Source organism: Prinia subflava, chromosome 2, assembly GCF_021018805.1.
Source record: "Prinia subflava isolate CZ2003 ecotype Zambia chromosome 2, Cam_Psub_1.2, whole genome shotgun sequence".
NCBI lineage: Eukaryota > Metazoa > Chordata > Aves > Passeriformes > Cisticolidae > Prinia > Prinia subflava.
In genome coordinates, this window is record NC_086248.1 from 97,306,558 (window position 1) to 97,330,821 (window position 24,264).

A 24,264-nucleotide genomic window follows, 5' to 3' on the forward strand; every position below is an offset into this window, starting at 1 on the left:
TAAACAATGTGTTCATAACACCAGTATTTCTCTGTACTCCAGATGTGCTCCCCTTGTTCCAAGGGCTGTATGGTAATGCTCAGCTGAAACTGGTGACACTGAGACTTCCAGAGTTGACAGAAGACACTGATCACCAGCAAGGTTTTCACTGCTGTGCTTTGTAAACCGTGTCATCAGCTCTGGCTGCACTGAAAGCAGCGTTGCCCAGAGCCACCCTGATGCTACAGCTTCCCCTGAGCAAGGGCTTTGCAAGGGAGGGATGAAGAGTGTTCTACAACACAACCACATTTTGGCAGTCCTCAACAGTGTGAATTTCTACAAGGCAAAGAGGAAAAAGGAATCAAAAAAACCTTAATGCCTTTCAGGGAGCCTTAGTAGATTGCAACAAAACTAGATGAAAAAGGTGAGAGATTTTCCCCCTCCCCAAACGCGTCCTGCCAATCATCTCACAAATTAACATGTGTGAAGGTAGAATTCAGCTCCCAACACGATGATGATTATTCCTTAATTTCATTCCAACAGCTGCACTTGGAAAATATTTAACTGAAGCCATTACCATGGACTATGTTGAAAGAGTAACAATCAACACTGCATTATGGTTCTTGGATAAAGGACCTTTTACATCTTGGCTTTTAATGAATGTTGCACTATCTCCGTGTTCTGGTCTTTCGTTTGTCCTGTGCTGGCTGTTTCCAAGTCACACAAACGCCACCCCGTTTGACAAAGCCCCAGCCAGGGCCATTTGTCAGCGTGCACACAAACACGCAATGTTTCCAGTGCATCCTTTTACCATTCTGGCAATTTTGCACTTGGGCGAGGTGGAAATGACACAACTCTCCTGACAGACAGGCAGGGTGACTGCAAACATCCGCGCTCGCTGCCAACAACCTGCCTTAGGTGCTGCTGACTCACCTGCTCGGCACAGCTGGGGGAGGTCCCTGAACTGCCTGCGCTACTGCCATTCGCTCTCGCCAGGGTCACGTTAGGCAACTGCTCCTGATGGTGTGTGCTGAAATGCGGCAGGGAGCACTGCCCCGCTCCCACTGCTCCTCAGTGGCTGCAGATGGTATCAACACATGGGTTACACCACCTACTGACCAATGCATTCAGAGTCCTGTCAGCACAGAGCAGGTAGGGCTGCGTCCAGGGGACAGGAGCCAGATACGCTGTCGTTTCCTCATCTCCCCTAGGCAGGCCCTGGCAGCAGGAAAAAAAGCACAGACAGCTGGCAGAAGAAAGTGCTCTTTAGTCACTGAAGCACCTTCTTGTGAAATCTGAGTCCTGCTGCATTAATCACATTATGAAATTAGAATGTTTAATGAGGGGATGGGGGAAGCAGTAGATTTCCCTTTGAGTTGTTGGGAATTCATTCCTTCTTCTCACCTCGCCTGTCCCTCTGTATCTCACTTCTGAGGAAGTGATCTGCAATGCCCACAACAGGCCCACATGCTACCTTTACACTAAACAAATGAAAATCATCACTGCAACTCATCTTGGCCCGAACTTACATCTGCATTTCTTCCTACAGGTGCCACTTCATCTCCAAAATTACATTTCTGAAGAAGCTGCCTGGCATTAACTTGAAAGTGAAAGCACACACAAGCTCTTGTTCAGATGTATGTACTCCACAACAGTGGAAACTATTTTTATGGGCATAACAGGAGCGTGAGTATCATGGACTAAGTTAGGGGCCTCAACACATACATAAAAGCAATTCAGGCAAAACACTAAGTGGGACATAAATTGGCTGCAATAACACTTCAGCAGACAATTATGTCATTATGTCCCTAGAATTCACAGAGAGAGGTCTGTAACAGTCTCCCAGAAAGCAAGCTGAAGTAGAAACCTCAGTAGTTACAAACACTGCAGACCTCATTTAAGAAGAGGAGTACAATTATTTATGGTATTGACAAAGTTTCATGTGTCCAGATGTCTTTTTCACATAGAAATTATTTGTTTGGGGGTTTCCACCCCACTTTTGTCTGACTACAAACTGAAGGGAGGCAGGGGAAGAATGTCACTCATTGTTTCATGGCTAAAGTACCAGGATGAGCAACGTGTGCTCTAATTTTTTTTTCTCAGACATTTTTTTCCTGCATGAACTCTGGCAAGTCACAAAGAATTTACACTGACTGCCAATCAGTAAGCCTAGGCTGGCTTCCTTCAATTAACTGCACAGACTATCTTAAAGTCTGTGAGCCATTGTACAACAGAGCCTGCAGCCATGCTAAATAAAGATAAAATGGTTAAATATTTATAAATTGCTGCTTTTGGTAGTTTAACATTTAGATCAGAAGCCATTCCTCAACATGCCTCCCCTGAAAAAAGCACAGGATGTCATGGGACCTCATGCCTTGACAACTCGTTCCTTCCAAGTGCTTTTGACAGAAATGGGACTACCTATTCATGCAGCTCTGCTCTGTGCTCGTACTCCCAGAGCAGTGCCCCCTCAGTGACTGTCACCATGCTGCTCTTCCCAGCCTGGCCCCAGGAGAGGCTGTCCATCCGCTGGCTCTGGCAGCACCAGTGCCTGCTTCCAGGGGAGCGGATCTGCTCCACGCTCAGACAAGCTGGCAGCAGAAACAGCGCCTGGACTGACATCAGATTTCACTGTAGGATGGTCACAAGGCTCTTCTACAGTCCCCAAAGGGCATCTGCTGCCTCTTCAGAAAGTCCTGTATCTTTTCCTGCTGTATTTGCGAGGTTAGGGCCAGCTTGGGATGTTACCTGTTTGTACTGCAATTATAGCTGAGCACTACATACACAGCACAAAGCACTCCTTGTGCTGCTTGGGTTGGAGCAACAGGGAACTTTCAGCCACCTCTAGTACAGGTGACAAAGAGAGCATCAAAAGCAGCTGCCTCCAACTCCTGGTCCCAAACTGAACTGTAAAGTGCTTTTTTAGAGGAGGAAAAAAAATCATCTATCTCATAACTAAACTGAACGAGTTCTCATGTTCTCATTCAGAGACTGACAAGATCATACTTAAGTGACTGACCAAAAGGGTTTTTTGGAAGCAAAACAATGATTAGCCACTGGTTAAGCTTCTTAAGAGGCAGAAGACAGCCTACTCTCCTCACTTCCTCTCAAAATCCATTATCACCAACCTCAATCACACTTTTCTGTTGAGCTGTCGTCAAGCCATACAACTTACCCAGTCCATCTACATTTCCTTCTGTCCCTGACAGCAGCTTTGTTTTTCATCTATCACTCTTCATCCTCCTCTCGTTCTGGGGTCCTGGAAAGACCTGCACCATTAGGAACAACTCTGGCTTTAACTCTTTTTACAAAAGGCCCTAGGACACAACAACATTTTGGGAAATAGACCTGCTGTTTCCACACAGGTTGCTAAAGACTGAAGCCACAACCATCAGAATGAGCTTGAACTGTCCCCTTCTTGGGAATTAGCCATCACTTTCCCTAATGCCTCAGGGAAATCAGTAATTTTTGAAGAGAACAATCTGATGTTGCTCTATGGTTGAGTGCTCCTATAAAAGTGAGAAGTAACAAACATCATGAAACATTGAAATTATCAGTTTATATTGCTGCTTTGAAACAGGGATTTCAAGACCACTGACAGCGTAGCAATAGATCTCACTCCAGGTCTTGATGAACGAAGCCTGAGCCCAAACTCAACTTACAGCTTTGTTAGGACGTGAGTCTACAACAACCAGCTTACATCATGTTGAAGGTAGGTATTTAAAGGAGGTTTATTTGGGCTAATACTAAATTCAAACAGCCACAAGCTCATTTTCCACGTTTAGCACACCAACTGTTGACAGATGAAGTCTCAGTGGAAAGTCCAAATTTTAATTTCACCGTAACTTCCTGAAACATAACTACAGATTTTCAATATTTCGCATTCAATCCTCAAGAGAGATACCATGTTTAAGAACATTCTACCAAATACATTTAAATTATGACTCAAACCCAAAACAATTTGGAAGTTTTGAAACATAAAACTGTTAGTATGAAATTAGCTTTTATTTTTTTTTACCTCAAAATAAATGCACATTTATTGTTTAGTCAAGTGAAAACTGAAAAAGAGTATCTTGAACAAGGGGGAACCTTAACAGAGCAAGTATCACAAACATGCTCAGGTTCCTTCTCCTGCTCATGCCCAGCTCTGTTAAGCTAGGAACACCAGATTAATTTCCTTTCTTCTTTCTTGTCTGTTTGGTCAATTAAAAGGAACACTTAAAGCACCAGAATTAGAAGTGGTATAAAACAAAACCAGGTACTCGTTCTCATCAGAATTCAGGTCCATGTATTGCCACACTTTTTATATAAAACTTTCACTAAGTACTAAATAGGATTTAGTAATTTCTTCTGCAGTTTAGTTCTTGATATCTTGGTAAGAGAAGTCAATGCATAAGCATGTCAGAAGTCAACGCTATAGTGTAACTACAGTATAACTCTAACAGGGCTCCTAAATACTGTTCACCAGAGTGATGTCTTATAGTTGAATTTCAGCTTCAACAGGTACTTCAGATTTACCTGAGCAACATCATACACAATATATCTGGGAAGAAGGTTAAGGAATAATTACAGTAGTTGATATTAATGACACAGAAAAACCTCAAAACATGGTGAAACTTCACCTTTGAAATTAAGTTCTAAGAGCTCAAACCACAAAGCTTTAAATCTGACTTTTCCATGAATCTGAAAATGTTTTATACAATAGCTAGGAACAAGCAATTAAGTCATGTGGAGAATAGTACAGCAGGAATCCTGAGTGACAGGTAGGTGAACTGACTTAGATATGGGGCTGTGGCTCCTGAAAATTATTCTTTGTCAGAGTAATACTCATCTCTCTTGTTATCTAAGTAGAGGCGTCATGTTGTTTAAATTACAGCTTCAGTTTCGGACCCAGCATTTACAATTATAATTGCAGTTCTATTGCTACCTTCCAGCACAAAGTCATTAATGTCATCTTAATTTCCCACTAAAAACCCAAACTGGAATCACAGAGAAGAGCTCAACAGTGATTGTCAGTGTTCGCACATTTCTTATTTTTGCAGACACAGTCCCAGCTCATCTCTGTGTTTCACAATGCTTTAGGCCTCAAACTTACCTCTAATTCCAAAGTGTAAAACAAAATAAATGTTACCTCAACTAGGTAATAGCAACTGTATTATAGCTCATCATCTGACAGATGGTGTGTTTAAGAAAACTCAAGATAAAACCAGTATTGCCATGAGTTGTGTTACCCAAACACCTTGAAGGAGGAAAACAGCCAACCAAGGCCAAAGGCAGTTTCTACAAATCCAAAGATTGCATTACTGGGTTACCTGCTTCACTGGCAGTGAAGAGAGTGAGCTGGACCTTAGACATCGCTTATTTGTATTCTTATTCTTGTGGATTTAATTTATTTGGAGGCACTTATTGATTTGGAGGCACTTCTGCATAGAAAGAGACTTAATGGCTACATCTCTGATGGGCATTTGGGGCTTACCTCAACACTTGTAGAGGTCTGGGGAGCACAAAAGATATGCTGAGAGAGCTCAAGAGCACAGAGCTGGCTCCTCCACCTCCTCCTGGCCAAGCTGGCCTACCACAGCACCACGAGGGAGAAACCAGACTGGAGTGATGAGAAACTGCAGGCTGCATTCCCCTGCCCTTGTCCTGGCACATCTCTGGGCAAGACACTGCAGGACCGTTTTGCCTGACCACTCCAACAACTTTTAGTATGTTGGGCAACAGCTATTGGTACATGTATTGTTTCCTTTTTTTTGCAGAATGACAATTTAAGTGCAACAACTGTAAAATCATCCCCCTTGCAGAAGAGATTGTCTGAAAATACCCCCCAAAGCAGATCTAAACCAAACAGAACACAGTGAGTCAAAACTCCTAACTGGCCTTAGTGAGGTCCTGCAAGTGCAGCGGCACTCAAACACCGAGTGCAGCCAATTTAACAGCAAAGGATACTCATTATACAGAAGACAGGTATCATTAATTCCTGTGGAGATCCCATTCCCTAAGGGAACCTCTACACCACCAAGGGTGGTAGTGGCTGTGGGATCAGGCGCCGTTTTGCCCAAGCCTAGAAAGGGAAAACAACAGTAGTTACAAATCTAGGAGGCAAACAGACTTTCCACAAAAAGAAAATGATCCAACCTGCCAAATGCTACTTCACATATACGTTCAAATCAAGTGTAGAGATATCTTCAACAGAACAAAGAATACAATCTCTTTATTCAATTCAGCATCACCATATTTACGGCAGTTGTGCACCGCTACACTAAGAATGAGAATTTTAGACTTTCAGCTGTTAATTGTCTAATCTGTATGATCAAAGCTAAGCCAGAAGAGATTTGTAGCTCTCATATCCTAGCTCCATTAATGAAAACATGCGCATTGCAGCATTTGCAGACAAGTACAATAAACCAATTCTTATTCTCGCTAAAATTTTCAATATAAATTTGACTTCACATCCATAAGAACATGAGTAGTATGCATAGAAAAAGGTGGAAAATCACTTTTTATTCTATTTTAGGGAACCTATTTTTTAAGCCTTTCAAAATGAATAAGATAAGCCACCCATTACTGAAGATACTGTTCTTCACTCTTCCATCTTGGTACAGAAGACAGTCATGATTACCATTTCTTTTGCTTGAATTAGACAGCTAAGTCTTTTCTCTCATCTTCTTTTTCAAGCTATGACACCTTTTGCAGATAGAAGCGTAATGAGAGCAGTAATTCCATCTGAACTTTTATTCCTAGTTTTTCCCTTCTGTCCAAGCTTCTAAGGCACTTTGAAAGCTAAACAATTACTCTTCTGATCTATTCATCTCTCTTCTAAAATTTACAGTATTGTTACGATGAAAGTGAGTAAGAAGTTGGAGAATGTACTTTATATTTTCTCCAGTGTAACGTCAAATAGAAGTTTCCTTCTGAACTTCAGCACCTTCAGTCTTACCACTCCAAGTATATTAACTTGCATCTTAAAACACCACATACACATCCTGATGCAACTACAGGGCAACATTATGCAACTTAAAGGAAGCACAGATAAGAAGTGACTATAGTTCTCTTTGCTAAGCAGAGCACTACAACCAAGTCTGCCATCAATTATAGATTACCAAGGACAACTCCTAACGCTTACCTTTGACACTGTGTTTTCCCTTGGGCAACTTTGTGATGTGGGAAGCATTCTTTAGTTCGTACCTGGACAGCACAAAGAACACACAATAGCACTTCACATTTGTCTTACACTACCTTAGTGAAAAAAACAAAATCACAAATTTCTCAAGCTTTAGTTTATGATGAGTTAATGTAAAGTTAATCAAAATTTTAGTCTTCTGGAACTCAACAGCCCTCCTTTGTCTTGGTTACTAATTTTAATGATGTTAGCATTTTGTACAAGATTCGGCTAGACCTACAGCAACAGCTCTTATTTTAAGAAAAAACAGATCTTGTTTCTGAAGAAAAAACACATGCTTTTTCTTCACACTGAAGAGAAGGCTTGCAATCTTAGCATCACCTTCTGTGAGGATGTATTAAGCACATTTGGCAAATACTCTTCATAAGTTACGTACATATTTCCAAGGGCAACTTCTCCCAGTAGTACTAAACCTATAGGATCAGCCTGAGATGTGTGACAGTAGTTCGCACTCTTGGATACCATGTCTGCAAAGTAGATGCCCTTCCCAAACATGTAGCCAGTCTGCAGGAAGGAAATAATTAAATAAATCAATTAATTAATAAAAATTGGGGCAACAAAATAACACAAAGGCAGCACTGAATCCACCTGGCTGGGCTCCCAGGAGAGCAAAGCGGCAACTCAGGCTCTTGGGGGCACCCATGAACACCCCACTCGGGGGACACCACGTTACTTAAATGATGGCAGATAACACAGGGCCCTCCCCACACAGAAATTCCCTTGTTTAGGCTGTCCCTGACTGTGGCCATCCCCGGGCACAGGGATGTAGGCAGCCAGAGAAGCAATTCCACCTACCACAGGAGCCTCAGGCGGAGCTATCCGCAGCCCCTGCGAGAGGATTCCAGCGAAGTTGGTGGTGCGGGAGCCGTGCCACAGCAGCTGGCGGTTGTGGAGCTGCTTGAAGGGCTTGTAACGCTGGCTCTCCCCCTCACGCTCAATCCTGAAGATCTTCAGAAGAGGATAGGAGGAAAAGAATAATCAAGCAAATGAACCATTACCTTCATGCAACTCATCAGAGGGGAGAAAAAAAAATCATCCAATCTGCAGTGTACATTGATCTGCTAGGGAAATTGATCGGGATAAGTTTTAGTGTTTGTAATTGGCTGTGTCGTGCTAGCAAAAAAGAGCAGTAATCATGCAGTACTTGTTATTGATTACTTCTCTGCCTTTTCTTCTGCATTTTCATGAGGCTCCATTTTTCTGAAAAAATCATTCAATGAACTAAGTCTCAATTTCAGATGATTACTCCTCCACCTTCCCTTTGAAGCAAATTAAATTAAAATAAAAACACCAAAGCAAAAACACCTCATTAGATCCATCTTTGCTTAGACTTTTGCTATACTAATTAAAAGAAAATGTTCTATCAAATCATCCCTTCAACAGAAGAAACTGGGTAAGCTACTCAAAAATACAAGGAAATTGCAAACAAGCAAGTCAACTTGGGAGAGTCCATCCTCCCAAAGATAAACCCCAGTCCTGCCCAGCTTACATCCACGACTTTGAGGTCATATGCGTTGTGCGTAGCAGCATGAGTGTTCTTCACATACTGTTTGATAATCTTGGCTTCTTCTGAATCTTTGTCAACAACCTGCAAAGAGGCAAATGGGAAGTTTCCTCAGCACACAAACTAGCAGCCATCTTAAAACACAACAACATCCACCCTGTGCCTGCAACTGCCCCCTTCAAACCCCCTCAACCATTTAAGTGGAAATACATTCCTGGCTAGAGAAGATGCACAGATCTACAGACAGCCACAGAATGTCTGAGACAATGCTGGAAATTGAGATGATTTTCAATTCCACTACTCAAAGAAGGGTCAGCCAAGGACTGAGTCCAGTCCAGCTTTCAACATCTCCAAGAACAGAGTCTCCATGGCCTCTCTGGGCAACCTTTTCCAGTGTTTGATCACTATCAGAGTAAACAAATGAAAAAACCCAAAACAAACAGCATCAACAACAAAAGCTTTTTCTTTTGTTTAAACACAAATCTGTATTTCAATTTGTGCCCATTGCCTGTTAGCACTAGAAACTATTGAGGAAAGCCCCTGTCTTCTTTCCTTCTTTCTCCCATCAGGTACTCCTAGATATTGATAAAATATCCCTTGAGCTTTCTTTTCTCCAGGTCAAAACATCTCAGCTCTTTCAGCATCTCCTTCAAGGCATTTCAGTTCCTTAACCCATCTCAGTGCCATATATCTGTCCAGTTACAATTTGGATGATCTGTTTTATTCCAAACTAGCAGGCCACTCATTGTCTTTGATTTCCTTTACCTTAATATCTGTTTTAAGTTTTTCATAGTTGATGTCAATTGGGTCTTTATCTCCATCTTCATTTCCACCTCTGAGAAGGCTGTAAGCAACCTCAATATCAAGCAAGTTGTCCAACATCTGCACTTTAGCCTGAAGAATTGAAACAGGTGATGTTATGTTACTTAGGCCTTTGACATGTTCAGAAAAAGTCTGTGATACCCCAAATTAAAAAAGTGTATGACAATCACTGACCCCATGGTACCATCTAATAACACAACAACGCTGTCTTTAAATATATATTTACACCCCCAAATATATTAAAATATACACACACATATATACATAACATCTCTATCTTCTAATACCTTATGCATATAACTATTTACACAGATACATGCACATAAACAAACAAAAAGATATTATGAAGAAAAACAAGTTTAACTTCATGAAGGCATGAGGTTGAACTTGTTTTTCTTCAGATTATCTTTTTGCTTGTGAGGTTCTAATGCTTAGTTTAACCTCTGCTTTCATGAGGTTAAGTAAGTGTTAAACCTCACATATTCTCTGTGTTAGATGTCTGACATCAAGACCTATTGCCTGCAAACAACATTTTTCAACATTCACAAAAAACAGTTCCTAGTCAATACCTGAATGTATTCCAAGTTATTTAGGAGAGGTGGCTTCTTCATCCCAAAGTCATGAGGAATCAGTGTATAGAAGCGGTTGGAGAGGTCCAGAATCTGGGATTCTGAACCACTGTCAGAAACTGCCTAGACAAGACAACAAGCACCAAAGAAAATTACTGAGCAAGACTAAGTCTCCATTGCAATAAAAACACGTAAGATACTTAAGGACTAACACGGGAAGCAATGCAAATAATGCTTATGCTGAAACTCTCACAGGACTAAAAAGAATACTTCTATTTAATTGTCTTACATGTAGCAAGTCACAGTATTTGCACAGAAATACATAGAATAGTGTATGAGAAAAAATAAATGGGGATTATGTCTCTGGAGGGCAAAATAAAGTCTTCAGGATATGTAAGTGGTGCATAACAGTGTCAAGGTTCTGGTCTGTTCTAGCAACTGAAAAACTTCCTGTAATCTATGCTTTGACAGGGATCCTGTGATTAAAAAAATGGGTTATGCTGGTACATTTTTGCAATCTGTAAAGGCAATACTAGGTAGTGATTCTGGAATGGTTCAGATCACGATGTGTAAATACAACATTATCAAATCAGACCCTTTCCTGTGTCAACTTAACCTTTATTCCCATCCTCTGACAGACTTCTCTGGGGTGGAAACACCAGCTCACTACTAGATCAAGGCACCAGCTTCATTTGCTCAGCTGCCCTTTTTGTTTGGCATGGCCTAAAGTTTGTGCTAGAAAAATGCTGAAGACACAAGTACTGCCCACACTGGTACAACAGTGAAGAGAACTAACTGGTTACCCATGGAAGCCACATCCTCTTCTCCAGAGAGAGAGAAAGCACAGATCTCTGTATGCACAGCTCAGCCTTCACCCCACTGAACCCAGAACAACCTCTGATTTCTCTTTTTGCTCTAACATCTCTTTTATGCTTACCTGCTGAACCTCATTCAGGATGGAGTATGCACTCTGGATCTGTCGCTTGCTCAGTTTTCCCAATGGCATCTTCTGCAAGTCAATCTGATAAAGATATAAGTATTAAACCAAAATTTCACTACATTTAAACCACTGCAGCATTCCCTCTCTGGTTTCTAGAGAACTAATTTCTCCATGCTAATAGGACTGACCAAAAAAAATGGAAACATTTTAGACTCTGTGTATTGAGGCTTTATGTCAGAAGGACACACCATTGAGAAGACATCCTATAATCAAAGGAATACTGCAACAGGAAGATCAGCACACGTTAGGGCAACAAAAAAATAGGATATTACATCTCTGGCATGAAGTTTAACATTAACCTGGTGTCAGATGCATTCCTTTTTCAGTTGAGTAACCATACACTTAAGGCTGGCAAAGAAGCAAACTGAATGAAGTAATTCTTGTTCATAAGATCATTTGTGTCTCTAGGTACAATCCAGACACCCTCCTTCAACTTCACCTTACAATTATCAAGGATCAAAGGCAAAGATGGTGTGAGGTGCTTCATATTCATGAAAAATGAGCCAAAACCCCTCAACTAAGTTAAAATGTCTTGGTTGCCTGCATTTATCCACTGATTTAATTTAATATTGGTTTTCTTTGTGTGCTGATGGATCTTGGGAGAGTATTGGAAATCATTACACTGTTAAAGGACCACCTGAATGCAAAAACACTCAAGAAAAATCAAGCCCAGTGGAGTTTTTTAGAAAGATCATACATACACCCTTCTAGACTCCTGACAGTACTCATCATACACTCTGCAGGGCAAACTAGTTTTTATGAAGTCGATGAATTTAAGATTTAGCTCATGGACAGAAGATCCTATGAAACCATGACTATGACATACTGTCTGGCTAAATCCCACATTATTTATCCACTATGGAGCTAGGAAATCCAACTGCATGCAAATCTTCTCTGCAAGATGAACTCAGAAGGCTCTTCCAAGCCACAGAGACTGGGGTGAAAGCCCTGAAGTGATTTTGTATGAGACTGCATGCCTGTACTGGACTTAGGAGAACTTTCACCTTTAGTGACAGCTCAGTGTAGATAAAGCCAGGTACCAAGAAAAGCCAAGATGGGCTGCAAGAGAGAAGACAGGCTTCAAAACTGATCATATCTTGGAGACATGAAAGGCACAAGGACAATACTAATAATGTAATGAAAACCGATCTGCAATAGATTTGTAGCTCCCAAACTTTTGGGGCCAATACTCTCCTGCTGAGTACTACCTGTACCAATCTGTATTATGCCATTATCAGCTGAAAAATCATGCAGGACACATAAAAGAAAAATAGGGCACTTAACCTGGATGTGTAGAATAGCTGCAGATACCTATTCTAACTGTGAGTTATATAAACATGTACAGTAACACATATAACCACTAACACACAAACACTAACACCTATAAAATAAACCATCCCCCAATCATGTGATTTAGGAGCACAATTCCAACAGAGCCTACAAACAACCAAAGGGCTGGAATTTGTGTCTTCTACGACCCACGGGAGGTAGACAGAATCCTGCCGAGCTAAGCAGGATGCAGTTTAAAGCTAAACTGCATCCAAAGCTTTATCATTAGATGTGCCAAAAGAGCACAGCAGCCAAGGGGATGGGCCTAAAACAACAGCACTGAAATTACCACTAGGTAATGAGTGCAATGGGAAGCATTAGCTCCACATCCCAGATGTGTGCACCAGGATTGTCACAGGAGGCAAGGGAGATGTTTGCCTTCCACTCAGGCAAGGGGGGGGACACAGCACTAGAGTCCACTCAGTCCTCTAACAAGCCACTTCACATAGAGCAATGACATAGATAATGGTAATAAACTCCTGTATGCTTGGTGAAGTGAAATTCTTGAAAGCTAAATTAGAAGCAGGAAGATAAATGCATCAGATAAATGCGTTGTCATGCAATGGAAAGACCAAGAATTTGCTACGCTATTGGCAAAGCAAGAGGTGTCTGGATGGAACAAAATACTCAAGATCAGGCTAATTAAAGGAACCAAGTAGTTGTTCCTGGAGGACACACAGAAACCTCTAACCAGGGAAAATATTATTTCCTCTAACAGAAAACAGCTGTTCAGCAGCATCAGTACAGGAAGATAAATATAATAGGAAGACTGGCTCATCTGGAGTCTCAGTTCTGCTATAGATCTGCAGATGGTGTGAATTAACATAGTTTCAAGAGAGTTCTTCAAAACCAAATGACATGAGATGATGATCAGTTCAGTCTTTAGCTAGTTACAAAAAATTATTCATGTTTTACAAGACTTTGATGCAAAGTACCACTGGAGATATAGGAGAACATAATTAACCTAAGGTACTACAAAATGTTGGGCAAGCCATCAGGTAAGCTGCAGAAAACATACAAAGCCTGTTCTGAAATGTAGGCATGCCAAATAATGAGAGAGAGAGCAAAGAGCAGCTGCTTGAATGTCAAGTCTTAGGCAGGATAACTAAGCTGGCTGGAGAAAACTGATGTTTGTTATTTAGAATTAGCTCGAATGGCTGCATTAAAACAAACAGCAGGATCTCTGCACACCAGTAAAACAATGCAAGGAGAGACATACTATGCTACCAAAGCACTCTCTGAAAGCTTGCCAGAAGGATGGGTCATGAAGTATGGAGGAAAGATAAATGGATGAAAATAGAGTTTTATTAGAATAAATGAGAAATACAACCAAAACAATCTCAAGTCCACCCGATGCAGAAGAAGATGCAGACTTTGATAAGGCACTTCCTTTAGTGGATGTATCAACTGGCAGCATTTCTCTAGTTTGAGGTGCATCTCATTTGATACCTAAATCCACGGTATTCTTGCACTTCCCAGTGCCCAAATGTGGTTCTCTGCTTAGAAAAAAGGAGTGTCACCAGTCTCACATGACCAGCACATTGGTTATCTGTGTTAATACTTTAAGAGCATTCAGTAAACAGCAGTCACTCTGCAGGTGTGACTGGAAAAAAACCATGAACAAACAAAAATATAGAATGATTACTACTCCCAGGACTGGCAGACAATCCTCTCTTGTTAAATTGAAGACACTGACAGATAAAAAATGCACCTGTGTTTTAAGAACTGCATGTACCATAACTAAGTTACTACTTTCAGGTCTTGGCAAATTCCAGTCAGACTCTTGTTTTTATTTTTAGACAGATCTAAAACTCATACTTGGTTTTTGGAAAGTATGAAGCACTCTGAATTGCAAAGAACTTGCTTCTGTTTGTGCAAGCATGACGGAAGGTTAGGAGGGAGAAACATGAACGTGTGTAGTCACCTCAAATTCCACCATTGCTTTCTTCATGCTCTCCACATCAAAGATCATCTTAATAAGATCTTGGATTGGCTTAGCGAGTTTTGATTTCGTCCCAGCACCTACTGTCAGTTTCTTGACAGCCTCTTCATCCTGGAAGGTAAAAATAGTATCAGAATTAGCAAAATCACAAAGGATAAAAGTAACAGGCTGGCTGCCATGGCAACAACTCAAAACCAATTTAGTGTGTGCATACTATGACTAGCCTGAAGTTCATGGGGAGCGTGGGACACTGCTCTGACATTCTGGAACAAAATGGGCTTAGAAAACCACCTTTCAGTAATTTGGTAGATATTTCAAGAGATGGCACTCTAAAAAATAAGCAGAAAGTAGAATTAAGTGAATAGGAACTCTCTTTGTATCGCTGCTTCACCTCAAGCAAGTATTAATTACTTTTTCTGCAAGCTTTCTGCTGTATAGAGACTTTCATATGAAAAAATGACTGTTTACTTTGCTGCTTTTATGAAAAAACAGATGTAATAACTAGTTTCACCAAGTTTTTGTAATAAAAAACTGCCACAGATGTGTACAGGAATCATCAATTAGCCATAATACTATCTTGATGCCTTCATGGAGAGAGCATTACACGAATAAATCATCAGCCAGGTGCTCTAAGTAACACTCTACATTACACTGAGACAGACACTTTGCCACTGCAATACTCAAATTTCCAGAATTAAAGCCAAGCTTCGAGTGCTTTGCACTGAAAGGTGACATCCATTAATTTGGCCACAGAAAAACACAATGTCTTAAAAATATGTGCTATGGCAACTTTATAGCTATTAACAGCATTCAACTATTTAGTCTGAAAATAGTTCAGGTAACAGGTATGCCCTTAAATAAACACACAAACCCCCACTGGAAAGAAGGAAGAGAATTCTTATTTAGCTTCTCTGTCTAAATAGCCAAATCTTACAGAATAATTTTTTTCTCAGCCTACTCAGTATGTGCACTAAGTGGAATACTGCATTGGAGTTGTTACAGCATTTGGGAGGATTTTGGAGGCATTAGACAGATGAGAAGCATCTATTTTAAATTTTAAAAAATTGAGTTTTCAGACAGAATGTATGTGAACTGACTGCTGGATTAAATTCAAATTAATATCTTCAAAGTTACACAGTAAACAGGGAAAAGCATTGAAGGGACATCAGATTTAATAACAGAAAACTCTTTGGTTTTCCAACAGGTCTATTTTAATGGATGGTACTCCTTGATCTACAGTTTTCCCCTGTAGCAGAGAGAAGATGCAACAGCTGCATTTTAATTCCCCTGGTTTGTTAAGTGCCAGTGATCCAAGAGGAAGCACAGAGCAGAACAGTGACAGCAGAGGATCTCAGCAATGCTCCACCCGGGACAGGGGCATTTCAGGCTTACCTGTCCATAATCTATTTCCAGTGGGTAGAATTTTTTGGGATATTTAGTGAAGTTCTTTGAATGCCAAGAATTGCCAGTTTTCTCTTCATACAAATTCAGGAAGTGTTCAATGGCATCTTCTTTTGATGGCATCTGCTCCAGCTTGTTACTGCCAATTACAGTGCCCACACGGCCCCAGGATCGGAACACCCAGTACCTGGAGAAATGGAATGGGACAAAAGAACAGGCATCAGCCACTCCAGTGCTATTTGCATCCCATCAGTTTTATGGAACACACTCTCTCATCAGTGATTGTGGGAAATCAACAGAGGAATCACTGTATGTCCAAGAACTGGTGTGAAACACCCCGTGTTAACAGACCAGAGCCACAGCCCTGAGCATAATCGGGTGCACAGCAGAAAAAGAGAGGCTAACATTTCTTCAGCCTTAAAGTTTTGCAAATATAAATCTTCAGACTACTGGGGTCATACATTTGAAAAACAAAGACAAAGCATCTCTAAGCCTCAGGCTCCAGAGTTCAGAATTTTAGAGAAGCCACAAGTAAATCAAGTATTTGTTTGTACTACTGACAGCACCTTGGGTGAGCTTCTGTAGTATTTATGGGGACACAATCAATCAACCTTTCCAATATGTCAGGTATGAAATGCAGGCACTGAAATTCCTCCACATACCGAATCCCAGACTTGATACAACCTCACACAAATGAGACAGCAAAAGGCTTATTAAAAACACAGTAAAGTGCAATAAATCTGGAACTTGCTACCCTGGATTTCTGTGTCACTTACGTGTTTGGAAGGGGCAGCTTTATTTTAAAGAACCCTCTCAATCTCTTCATCTAATGAGCAATGCAACCACTGGACAGCTCTGCCATGCACCCAATGAGACTGGAAAGCTAAACACACAATCAGCTCCTGACTATTTCATGCATTTTGTTATGCTTCAGGGCACACAATTCACACTAATACTGTGGCAGAACAGCCAGAATCTGGTTTTGTTTCCCAAGGTTACAGCTGTTATTAGAAGACAAAAATAAGCTAGAAAATATGGGGAAAAAACCCCCACCTTAGGTTCTTTCAACACCCACAAGGAATGTCTCCATGCAGATGAGAGATTTCACCATGGGTGGCTTGTTTGGTGGGTTTGGAGTTCTTTTAGTTATGGTTTGGCTTTTTCCATTTGTGTTGTAGAGGGTTTTTTTCTTCAAGTAACTATACCAATCCATTATCTCCCCAAAGACATTTTATTCACACTTAGCTTTTGGAGTGTCAAAAATCCAATATTTATCAGAAAAAAGTGAATGAAAGTATTTAACGGGAAAACTAAACTCACCTATTCTCTCTGTCATCCTCTAGCAGCTGCAGTTTATAATAGGAATTTGTTCCTTTCACAATATCTACTAGTCCCAGGGTTGCACTGAAAATTTTCCCACCTTTTTCAAAGACATGAGCAGAATCCTCCAAACCTGCAGAGAGGAAAAAAATTAGAACACAGAGGAGGAGGTTACTGTTTTAGCTTTTCTTCCTGCATTTGCATTCATCCAAATGTTTCATGCAGCAGTGTGATTTAACAAAAATACTGCAAAAACAGTGACCATACGGCTCATTCAAAACTATTTGGAGCATGTTTTCCTCTTCATGAATTGTGAGCACACACTTTTACATAACTGGAGTGACTATTAATCCTAAGTAGAGGAAAAAAAAAATTGTAACCTTTGATAGAGGATGATCTAAAATCTAGGATCTAATACTGCGTGAGCAGCTGAAGGAATCCTTAGGAGAGATGAAGCTCTGCAGATGTCACATTAGCAAATGGACTGAAAACCAAAGGCTGGCCTTGGCTGCAGTACAAATTGTCAGAACATCCATGCACCACAGCTTTGGAGAGTAGCACCAGTAGATGCTTATGCCAAACCTGTCTTCTGCTGGCTGGACCTTTACTCACTCCACTGACAGGAGATCCTAAAGCTGAACAAGGTGCATGCGTTAGTTTAAGTGGGCCTTCTGAAGAAAGCTGCACTAGAAAATCCTGGAATATCCACCTTGGATGTCGATCAATATGCTTCCTTTGATAGCAATGTTAAAGGTTTAAAAATTCATGCTTCTTTATGGAACTCTCATCCTTTCACAGAAAAACCCTTTTGCAAACCATCATCCATCCTGAAGACTGTGGGTGGTGCAGGCACAGGCAATGTTATCACTCACCAGAATCAGGGTCTACTGCTGCTCCACCCTTCACTGTTAACTTCATTTTCTTTTCAGACTTGCTAGGTCCTGCAGTGAAAGACAGTTAATTTTCTTCTTAGGTGAGCAACACAGTCTGACTTGAATCAACCTTAAATTTCTCAATTTGGATAATTATCACTCTAAGGTGGATCAGATTCCCAGTATATGAGGACACCAACTTCAGTGGCTTTTTTCATAATCTAGCTCTAGCAGCCAAATCACAGCCCTCAATCCACCAAGTAAATGAGAAATTACATTTCCCCAGATTCTATCTATCTATTTCTTTTCTCCTGGCCCCAAGGGGTGGATCATTTCATTTTTTCACCTGCACTGCAAATAAACACAACCACAAATGTGAAAGTAGGATTAAAAAACCTCATAGGGTATGGGGAGTGTTTGGATTCCCTGGGAATGCTACTGTGGTGAGGCAGTCTGGCAATAACACACCCAACTGTACGACAGCAAGCGCCGTTTGAAGGACAGAGAAAACAGGTTCTGAAGAAAAGTGAGCAAATGTGATGGTTTTGTTCACTATCCAGGGTTAATAATGCAAGCTCTTTATTTTTCTTCCTCTGTTACAAAAATATTATGTTCTAAATCAGGTAGCACAGAAACTCAGTGCTCTGGACCCCAGTACTTTCTCACTTGCCAACATTCCCTGAATAGTGTCTGTCATTTTGGTGTCCCAGGACCTCTTAGAGCTGCAACACTAACCCAAACTGGCAGAGAAGCTGCTGTTTTATGAGGAGGAGACTGGACTGATGGCAGGGAGCCTGGGCAGAGTGAAGAAGAGGAAACAAGAGCCAGCTCAGGACACAGTTCCATGTTTACTTAAAGCTAGTCTTGCCCTGAGGTCCATTATATAAACTTATCATGAGAAAAAAAAGGCAGGAAATTCAAGGAAAGGGTAAGGACAGACCATACCCAGGTTTACTTTGTGCATGCACAGTACTGAACAGGCCCATGGAGAAACAACTGCTTTGTTCCTCACCTTGTTCTTCTTTGACCTTCCCGGCGCTCTTTGTACTTGGGGGCTTGCTGCTCTTCCCATCCACAGCCATTTCCTCATGCTCCATTTTCACCTCTGCACCCCAAGGTGAAAGGGCATGGAGAGACACAAGCTCCTGGAAGTCCTTGCTGGAAGATTTCACGTCCTGAAGAAATGCCTCTGAGACCACACGGACTTTGGCCTCCTTCACTTCTTCCATCTTCTTGCTCATTTTCTCCACATCCTCTGCAGACGAAGGATAGGAAGGGGAGAAAAAACATGAGGTTTTAGACCTGAGCCTCTCCCTCTGGCCATGATTCAGGGCTCTGCAGCACTTTGTGAAAACACAATTCCACTACATTTTGGATTCACCATGTTCTTTGGAGAGCCAAGTTCTTCCTTGGTTCAAAGATGCAGTTTGGGCTAGAGCACAAACACTCCTGTTCTACCTGGCTGGTCCAGTTCTCCTTTTCCCCAATCTCAGCTGGAGCTGGACTTTCTGGTGGATGGGGGCAGATTTCCCACCTCAGCACTCAGTTTGCACAGCTCCAACACAAAGCAAGAGCAGACTCTGTAAGCTGCCAGCAGAGCAAACAAGTGCCCTCAGGCACCCACAGTCAGCTCTGGGGATTCTCCAATGCAAGCAAGGGCACAGCCTCAGCACCCCTCATCACAACCATGGTGGCTTCACACCACCATGGTCTGCACACAAATCCCAGCTGCCACCGACCCACAAGAGCCTTAAGGCACAGCCTGCCAGGTTAACTTGCTAGGCAAGCAAAACTCAAACAGCACACATCTGTCTACTTTTCCAAGCACACTCAGGCCATGTGTGCACACAAAACACTCCCCCTAATCTAAACACTGATCCCCAGACAGCTCTGAGGACAAGTGTCCTCTGTAATCTGCTCAGCTCTGTTACCACTGCTACCAATAATCTCAGCACGGCTGCTCACTCTGGGTGCTGATGCACAGGGTGGCCTTGTTGGCTGTTGTGGTCATCTTTCCTCCCAGGTCCTCCACAATGCTTTTCACCTCCTCCTTGTTCTTTGACAGCTTCCCGACAACCAGGATCTTCATGTTGGTCAGTGGTTTGTCTAAAGGTTTGGAAATGACACGTTAGCACAGGCACAGAGTCCCCTGCACAAACAGCAAGCACAAAGTGACCATATCCCCCCTCTCTGTACAATCAGCTCAATTGACAGGGAGATGAGAGGCCAAGCAGGTCTGACCTGTGCTAAGCAAGCAGGAGAGAGTTCCCCTTCCCAAAGGAAAGGCAATGAAGCTCAGCAGCTACCAACAAACAGAAGGGATGAAGGACAGGGAAATGGTATGTAGGCGTATTTGCCCTTTTCTTGATTTATTTTGTTAAGTAAAAAGAAAAATAATCAGTCTTCTTCAGCACTGTGCTACTAGGGACTGTACTCTGCTTCTCTTCTCTTTTGTGCCTGGATAGCATGGGATAAATTCACTATCACATGAAAGCTCCTGCCTTTTCAAAAGGAAATCTTTTTTTGAGGGGCTGCAGAGAGAATTATCTCTCAAGCAACACTGTTCCAGTCTTGGTCTTACAGACAGTACAAGGCTCTACCATGCAAACCCCATAAGAAGTCAGGAGCAAAGTGGTAACCATCTGAGGCTCCATCACATCGTGTCAACATTGCAATTCAGGCTGGTCCAGGACATGGCAGGTGTCTAAGCATATTTACACTGTTATAAAATAAATGCTATCAACTCTAATTGACTAGCCTAGGGCTGTGCTTCCTCTTCTCCCCTCAATTCAGATTAGTTTGGTTGTTAGCAAACAAAGCAACCTGGCTTTAAATCTGGTCAACCTTTTGAATTTACTTTCAGGGGACACTGGGGCTAGAATCAATTTGCTAATTAAAAACAAGACCTGCATCACTTTCTCTTCATTGCTAAAATAACATGATCTGGCTAAAGTTAACTGTGCAGAATTACTCCCACCTTTTTTACCAAATAACAATAATGCCCTGCACCCAAAATTATGGCCTAGGCTGAATAAGAAAGAAGTCAGCATAGTTCTTAACAGACAGGCTTTATGACCAAAGCATGCAATTCATTCCAGCAACCTACACTGAGTTTCTTAAGTCCAACCTTTTGCCAGCTGGAGACAGTAAATGTATTTTGCAAAAGGGGAGTCAGTGACCAGTAAAGCCAAATCTCAGTAGATGATTTAGAAACAAAACAAACCCGTGAAAAACCCTCTTGCCCTCAAAACCTAAATTTATGTGGAATATCTGGCATTATGGACATCTCTGGATGGTCCCCAAGAAACCAAGTGAGGCAGCATTTTGCAGCAGATCTCCCCTGAGACACAATTTGCACCATCAGCCTTTACATTTCTGATTCACTGCATACACATCATTTCCTCACAATCAAAATGATCTGTGAGTAAACAACAGAACCTCAAGCCCATGACCCCAGACAACCCAGCATATGAGGGCCTGACTGTGCTGACAAGGTGAAGCAGGTGAGACACTTTTTTACCAGGAGAGTTCTGCCTGCTCGAGGGCAGAACAGTGGGACTGTTCAGGGTGGCACGTTGTCTGGCTGGGAATGGCAGCCTGAACACCACCCTGAACCCCACCAACCCATGGCCAGGCACACACTCACCTCTGGGTGCAGACACAGCCTCTGCCAAAGGAGCAGATGCAGAGGGAGGAGGTGCTGAGTTCACAGTCGCAGCATCTGGAGGGAACACCCTGTCCTGCTTCTTACATTTAAACTTCTTCAGGTAAGGAATTTCCCGGAACTCCTGTGGGATGGAAGCATAAACAATTTAAAACCAACAAATATTATCACAAGATTTAAAGGATGAATTGAACGCTAGCCAGATGTTGGTATTTATTCCATGTATTGGAAATTATTTTCGAGACATGCACACTAACGTGGACAAAACCCCACATACTGACTGAGAAAACAAAGCTGGAGGAGGGTAAATTATGAGTTTCAAATCAAATCAACAACGTCTCTTTCAGTTTAGCATTACTGGAAAAAATATGATTTATTTATGCATTAGCTGCCTGCTCCTGGAGGGATGTGGCTGTGACAGGACTTGCCCGCTGTCACAGCTACTCAGCGCTGCAGCATACTCTGCTCTCTGGCATCCAGCACTGACTGCTGCTTGTTCAATCAGCTCAGAAACCTGAAAACATCAAATATGCAGAACATCAAATATGCAGTATACACTCACCTTTGGGATTACCCAGTCCTTCCTGTTGGGAGTCTGTGTTTTAGCCACGCACTTAGTCCAGGCTGTGATATCCCCTGAACAGTAATAAGCGTCACTCTTGAACACAAACTGCCCCTTGCACTCCTCGCAGGGCAGCAGAGCTCCAAACGCCATCCCATCTGCTACTCGGTCCAGGATCTAAAACAACAAAGAACACAGTGCAGGTCATGGCAGGAGGAGGCTGGAAGCACACACACTGCGTTACCCTGGGCTGCACAAGAACACAACTGCCAGGCTGCTGGCACAGACACTTCCAGCAGGGCACACACTCTGAAACATTAACCGAGCCTCTCAGCCGCACTGATGGGTGTACGATGCCTCAGAGGCACGGCACAGGGTTCATCCTGCTCAGTCTCTCCTCTCCAGGAAGATGGGGGTGACTCTCCCCCTCTGCTCTGCTCTCATGAGACCCCACCTGGAGAGCTGCACTCAGATCTGGGGCTCCCACCAGAGCAAGGACATGGACCTGCAGAAGTGAGGCCAGAGGAGGGCCACAAACAGGACCAGAGGGTTTGAGCATCTCTCCTGTAAAGACAAACTGAGAGATGGGATTGTGCAGCTTGGAGAAAAGGTCCCCAGGTCTCCTTGTAAGACCTTCCAGAACCTAAACGGGCTCTACAAGAGTGTGGTGAGCCACTTTACAAGGCCATGTAGTGACAGGACAATGGCTTTAAACTGAAAGAAGGTATGTTTAGACTGGATATTAGGAATAAATTCTTCACTCTGAGGGTGGTGAGGCACTGGAACAGGTTGCCCAGAGGAGCTGTGCATTCTCCATCCTTAGAAGTGTTCAAGACTGGGTTGGAAGGGACTTTGAGCAACCTGATCTAGGGGAATGGCATCCCTGCCCATGGCAGGGGGTTGGAAAGAGATGATCTTTAGAGTCTCTTCCAAACCAACCCATTCTATAACCCTGTGGTTCAGTAGAACACAGCTACCACACAGCACCTGACCAGGCTGCCATGCCAGAACAGCCAGGGAGAAGACAAGCTACTGCATCTGAGCACATGAGTAGGTAGGTGGGAATGTAGGCTCAGACAAGCCCAGGTTTTCCTGCCTAAGAGTATCCCATGACCATTTTAAGTCTAGACACTTCCCACACTCCAGCCCACACTCCTTACAAAGAGTCTTGATAAATACAAATACTTAAAGCAGTATGTGTTTGAAAGAGAGACGACTTTCACAAGTTACATAGACCGAAATGGACTGTTTTTAGAAAAGAAACTAGGAAAGAATTTGTACAATTTTTGCTTCATTTTGCATAATTTAACAGTTGAGGGAGGCAACATGAAGTGCCTTAACCAACCTGCTCATGAAGAGCCTGCACAAAAAAAAAAAATTATGGACCACTTTGAGCATAGCAGAATAAAGACACTACACCACAACTAAGGTGTTGAATTCAGCATCAGTCACCACCACACCACCCTTCACAAGCAAGTAACGGCAATACCAAAGTCCTGGGACAGAAGGACTGGGGTTTGCACCACATTTCTTTCTTAAGTGTTATGTTAAGAACATCCTTCAGACTTGTGGACCTCACAGCAATATTGGGTCAGGTCAGCTTCACCAATTCCAAGACCCCCCCCACAGAGAGAGAACCACAACCAACTCACGGCATTCTCCCCTGAGGGGACCTCCTGCTTGTTGGCGATCAGCAGCTCTTTCAGGTCATTGGTGGAGCACACCTTCCTCAGCTCATCCTTGATGCCCCAGATCAGCTCTGTCTGCTCCTGTTGGCAAAACCCAGCAGCTTAGGAAGCGATCGATTGCAAGTAGCTAAGAACACTCCTCAAACTGCAGAATATGCACAAGGTTTCAGCAAGTCCGTGTTATCTTAAACACAGATTTTGTGAGATTAAGAGCTCCAAAAACCAGTACCTTTACCAAAAGGGAGAGTCACACATTTTACCAAACACCTAAACCAGATCCTCAAAGTCACATCCTTCAAATGTCAGTGCACTTACTTAGAAAGCTCTCAACATTCTTTGCAAATTTCACCTACCTAGCTGACACTGACAGCAGTGGGGATGTAGCTGCATTTGAGCCTTCCATTAAAAAAAAAAATCAGAAATGCTGAT

The 24,264-nt window shown here is 42.3% G+C and overlaps 1 protein-coding gene across 1 annotated transcript in view; it reads right to left on the minus strand.

The window, feature by feature from the left end:
- Positions 1-3,685: 3,685 nt before the first annotated feature.
- The window catches only part of PARP1 (poly(ADP-ribose) polymerase 1), a 32,705-nt gene continuing 12,126 nt past the window's right edge, over positions 3,686-24,264 (minus strand). The window contains exons 6-23 of the mRNA XM_063391139.1: positions 23,800-23,916; positions 22,148-22,324; positions 21,568-21,709; positions 19,887-20,027; positions 18,934-19,176; positions 17,922-17,990; positions 17,050-17,182; positions 15,721-15,916; positions 14,311-14,439; positions 10,995-11,078; positions 10,058-10,180; positions 9,432-9,560; positions 8,652-8,750; positions 7,958-8,110; positions 7,539-7,666; positions 7,106-7,167; positions 5,929-6,043; positions 3,686-4,522 (exon numbers count right to left, since the gene is read on the minus strand). Coding sequence (XP_063247209.1) covers positions 4,441-4,522; positions 5,929-6,043; positions 7,106-7,167; positions 7,539-7,666; positions 7,958-8,110; positions 8,652-8,750; positions 9,432-9,560; positions 10,058-10,180; positions 10,995-11,078; positions 14,311-14,439; positions 15,721-15,916; positions 17,050-17,182; positions 17,922-17,990; positions 18,934-19,176; positions 19,887-20,027; positions 21,568-21,709; positions 22,148-22,324; positions 23,800-23,916 — 2,322 coding nt within the window. The 3' untranslated portion in view covers positions 3,686-4,440. The remainder of the gene's footprint in view (positions 4,523-5,928; positions 6,044-7,105; positions 7,168-7,538; positions 7,667-7,957; positions 8,111-8,651; positions 8,751-9,431; positions 9,561-10,057; positions 10,181-10,994; positions 11,079-14,310; positions 14,440-15,720; positions 15,917-17,049; positions 17,183-17,921; positions 17,991-18,933; positions 19,177-19,886; positions 20,028-21,567; positions 21,710-22,147; positions 22,325-23,799; positions 23,917-24,264) is intronic.